Genomic DNA, 5,000 nt, shown 5'->3' on the forward strand with positions numbered 1-5,000 from the left:
CCACGAACACTGTATTGATTTCTTTTTCTAAACACAAACTGAAACCTTGCAGAGAAGTGGTGTTGCCGGCACGATACAAAGAAACTGTTGCAGACGTCAAGTTCTTTGTTGTGGAACTGGACGTGGAGTCACTGCTTAGTGGAAACATCTGTGTCAAACTTGGCCTACTGAAGAGAATTCACCAGCTAACCAACAACGAATCACCAGTGAGAAGAAAGGAGTTGGATGACTACCCCGAGTTGTTCAACGGGATTGGATGCTTGCCTGGCACTTATCGCATTGAGCTTTCCAATGATGGAATCCCTGTGGTACATTTGCCAAGATGAAGAGACTTCACCTTTGTGTACTTTTAACCATCCAGTGTGATGCGAGTGGGAAAGGGCTTGGGAAAGTGTTTTTGCAAGACAACAGACCTGTTTGTCATACCTCCCAAACACTCACTGACATTGAAAAAAGCTATGCTCCCATTGAAACAGAAATGTTAGCAGTCGTTTTTGCTTGTCGCAAATTCCACCAGTACATCTCCAGCAGAAGTGTTGTGGTCAAGACAGATCATAAGCCTCTCCAACCCATCAGTACCAAACCCTTGTCTCAAGTACCACTGAGACTTCAGAAAATGATCCTCACTGTCCGTGGGTACAATGTGGAGATACGCTACATCTCAGCTTGTAAGCAAGTCCTCGCTGACACACTGAGCTGAGCAGCAGTGTAGAGTGATGACACTGGAATTTATAAAGAAATCCAAGAAATTAATATTGTCCTGTCAGTCTCAGACGAGCGCAATGAAGAGTTCCAGAAGGAGACCAAGAGAGACCCAGAACTACAAGCACTTCTCTCTATGGTGAGAAATGGATAGCAAGACTCAAGACTGCAAGCTCCGGTGGAGGCAAGTCCCTAGCTACTGGACATACCGAGATGAAGTTGGGAAAGCAGATGGTCTCCTTTTCAAAGGAACATGTTTAATCATCCCAAAAATTCTACAGCCTGAAATGCTACGTCAGATCCACAAGAGCCACTTAGGCATAGTCAAATGCAGACAAAGAGCCAGAGAGGTACTATTTTGGCTTGGAATGTCAGTGGAAATTGAGGAAATGGTCACCAATTGCAGCGTTTATGCCAACTATGCCAATATACAGCCCTCAGAGGCACTAAGGCCCTCTGTACCACCATCACTCCCTTGGAAAAAGATAGCAACAGACTTAATTGAGTTTTATGGAAAAAATTATTTACTCCCTGTATGCTATTATAGCAAATTTATAGAAGTTACACCCATGGAATCAGTAAGAACCGGAGCTGTAGTGGAGGAGTTGAAAAGGCTGTTTGGTGTGCATGGGATCCCAGCAGAAGTGGCATCGGATAACGGCCCTGAGTTCAGCAGTAGCGAGTTCCAGGAATTTGCTAAAGATTATGGCTTTAAACACACCACCACGTCAACACATTACCCAAAAGCCAACGGAGAAGTGGAAAGAGCAGTGCAGATTGACTGTAAAGAAGTTGTGGCGCAAAAATGATGACAAGTACCTAGCCTTGTTGGACTATCAAACAAAACCAGATCATATGTGGTCCAGGCTGAAGATGGTTCCAAGTATCACCACAACAGGCAACATCTTAGAGTCTACCCTGCACCTGAACACAGAAATACCTTCCAGGACATCCCAAACTACAGTCCAGGACAAGGAGGACACAGATGTGTCTCTCAGAGCAGACCAAAATGAAGTCCAGAGCAAGGATTCCCCGAGGGATGCTAAGTCAAACCAACCTACAATCCCCTTTATGTTGCCAAATATCCCAACACATGTGTAACGTGCAGCCAGAAACAGCAAAGGAGTACATTAGGGATACATATGTCACCCGAAGTGGCAGAAATGTAGTAGCTCCAAAGCAGCTTGATCTGTAGAACTTCGGGTTGATCAAGATTGTTTATTTGTATTCAAGAAAGGGACTATGATATTTTATTTCATTTGTTTCTTTAATTAATCCAGGGACATCACCTTTATTTTGTTTCAAATTGTTATTAATTTCAAAGTGTTGTTTCTTTCCATGAAGGGTAGGATGTGACATAAAGCTTACTATCCTGTCCCTAGAGATTATTGTATTGTATGTCACGTGACTGAGTACATGGAATAAACACACTTGTAGTTGTCAACCGTCTTGAATGTGTTTGATGTTATACTTTCCATGTTAATAAACTCTGTGGTGCACTAAAGATCCCACCCACCAAGAGTAGGGCATGGAGTTCCCGGGGTTGTGGTCTGACCTTTCCTTCAGCAATGTGGTCAGCTTGGCATAATCTTCTGAATGGACTACTGATTGATGAGACAACATAACAGCAAAACAGACAGTAGGAAAATTGAAGCTGTCTAAGTGCTGAAACTGGTAAACCAAGTCTTCATTGCCTTGAGAATAAGTTGTAGTTCAAACTGAAATTCCTGTTAAAATGATTTCAACATAGTTTGATTCATATTTTCCTTTGTTTTTAAGCCTATTAAGGTTACTTCTAACCTTTTCGGTCTCGAATTTTGCAAAAGTTTGAAAAGCTACCAGGTGTTATGAGATGTCAACACTCGTCAACACCTTAGACCTCCCGTGCAATTTTGACATGAGAATACATTCGGGTATCTTCCCTTCATCGCATGTTGAGTTTGCCATTTATTTGTAGTCGATGTGGTTTTGTTAAAGGAATATGAGAGGCGATACCTTCCTTAATAGGTCATAAAACGCACAAAATGAGGAGAGAAGTCGAAACAGGAAAATTTTCCCTGGGTAAAAAGTAAGAAAAGGACCAAGCCTAAAAAGAAGAAAGATTCCAGCGAGGAATTAAACAAAGAAAACTCAGCTCGCTGCTAGCGACAAGGGCTCATGGTATAACCAGTCTGAGTTTTTAACTTCTTCAAACGCCTGTGAGACGGGAAAAGAAATTGGTACAAGCAGTTGAAAAATTAACAGTTCTCGATAAGTGCAAGGCGAGGAGGAGGCGGATTTTCACGCTTCACCCTGTCACTTTTGCCTGTTACTAGATTTCGTGCAAAGAAATCGTCATCATACCTAAAGTGGCAATTTTACACAGCAGCTCTTAGATGAAAGAACACCGAAGAAATATGGGCAGTATGTTATAAATAATAATCCTACTCGAGAGAATTCATTGCGTTGATCGTCACACGCTTCGTTTCTTCAGTCTACAGAAATCTGATCTAGAATGCATCTCCATGATACTTGTTCTGTCCTTTTCCTTTTCCTAGTTGCCCCTTTGCAAGAGAATATTCTCTTGCCTTTTGCCGTCGATTTACTCGCGCCCGACTTTCGCTTTTCCCATTATCAATGACTGTGGCTAATGATGCAGCGCTGAATGCCTTTTCCCACGAATTCAAAACCTTTTGGTCACAAACCCTCTTCAGGGGGCCTTACGTCAATTTTCACGGGTCGGCAGCATCATAGCGGCATGACCTTATTCACACCCGCATTGACAAGGTGTGAAAACGTGTAAAATCTTTTCTGCCCGAAAACTCTGGGTTTATTTTTCCAGGAATAGCTCCTCTTCAAAAGAATTTATAGGGTATGCAGATGTGTCGGATTTTTACGAAATTTGGCCAAAATGATTGTCGGATATTTGTGCATGAAAGTGTGTCCGACTTTAGAAAATTTCCAAATATTTTTACTTTGACGCGTCTCTGTGTATCGCAAAACGGAAAACTTTCTATTGGTCAACTTCAAAGTTTATTTTTTCGAAAACCAATAGGAAGATCCTAAAAGCCCAGTTTGTTTGGTTGTGCATGATAATGCGAACGCGGGTAATTCAGCAAAGTGAACATGTATGGTATTGAGTTTGAAGCTTAACACGCACTGCAGAAGCCATAATAAATTTAGTATGTTTATATTCGGATTCTTCATTTTATTACCTTTCTAGTGATATATAGTTTGCTGGAGTTTTACTGAAAGTATTGCGCTTACGAAAGATTTCCCTGAAGGCACCCCAAAAGGTTAGCAGTAACCTTAATCATGAACAAACAATGTCAGGAGATAAGACTAAGCAAAAAATCAAACTAGGTTGAAATCATTTTAACCTTAAGTTCATTCAACTACAACAAATACAAATAACAAATTACTATTTTTTAAAAATGGATTGTTGTAAGAGACGTACATTCCACTCTAATGTTTTCAATGGAAAGTTACATAACATTTTGAAAAATATAGTGGACTGGAAGAAGACAACAGTGTTACAGACCTGATTTGCCGGTAGTTTCTGTGATCATTGATCACCAATGATGAAAGATCCACAAATGCTGACCCCAGTAACCTGTCCCTTTTTCTTGCTGCACTTTCATCATGCAGTCCCCTATGACTAAGCCATAACTGGATCTCTAAGTCCTCTTCTTTCATATGCCATGTTAGTGAAGGTGAAGCTGGTAATGTAGTATCTTTTGAATGTTTTAGCTCACAAATCATTTGGCCATCACTAGAACCAATTACATGAGCCATCCTTGAGCATATTGGAGCTTTAGAAAAGACAAAATGATTGATTAATTACATGATCAGCACCACAAAAACGAACTTTTGATACTGTAACATATACTTACTAGCCAAACAAAAACAGGACTTCAAATCGCCCAATAAATAGCCTGTGCAGAAGCTCTCTATATCAAAGCAATCTAAGCATATACATGTACATGTATAATTATAGAGTCTTCCACATAAGAAACATTTCACCAAGTTTAAACCAAATGTTATGGAAAGACCCCCAACCTTTGTTATAAAGTTTGTATCTTGCATATGCCATGACACCTCTATCTACTCTCTGTGTTCCAGACGAAAAGGAGTGTAGTTGTGATGTAGGAATCCAAGCCTTGCTGATTTTCAAGCCAATTTCCAAGTTTGTATCTTCTGGCATTTCCTCTTTACCAAGCCAGTCAGTTTCATCACACTCCAATCCAGACCTTGGTGACCAACCGACTCCCCTGGAAACATGAAGAACGTGATTTCTGTCCTGTGCTTCAGAGAATTGA

The 5,000-nt window shown here is 40.7% G+C and overlaps 1 protein-coding gene across 4 annotated transcripts in view; it reads right to left on the bottom strand.

Annotated features, from left to right (window-relative positions):
- The window catches only part of LOC138015200 (C2 domain-containing protein 3-like), a 107,232-nt gene that overhangs the window by 26,090 nt on the left and 76,142 nt on the right, over positions 1 to 5,000 (bottom strand). For all 4 annotated transcript variants that reach the window (XM_068862156.1, XM_068862155.1, XM_068862157.1 and 1 more), the window contains 2 exons: positions 4,741 to 5,000; positions 4,223 to 4,493 (listed from right to left, as the gene is read on the bottom strand). The exon at positions 4,741 to 5,000 is cut by the window's right edge and continues 106 nt beyond it. In XM_068862156.1, coding sequence (XP_068718257.1) covers positions 4,223 to 4,493; positions 4,741 to 5,000 — 531 coding nt within the window. The remainder of the gene's footprint in view (positions 1 to 4,222; positions 4,494 to 4,740) is intronic.

This window comes from Montipora capricornis, chromosome 9 (genome assembly GCF_036669925.1).
Source record: "Montipora capricornis isolate CH-2021 chromosome 9, ASM3666992v2, whole genome shotgun sequence".
Classification (NCBI taxonomy): Eukaryota; Metazoa; Cnidaria; class Anthozoa; order Scleractinia; family Acroporidae; genus Montipora; species Montipora capricornis.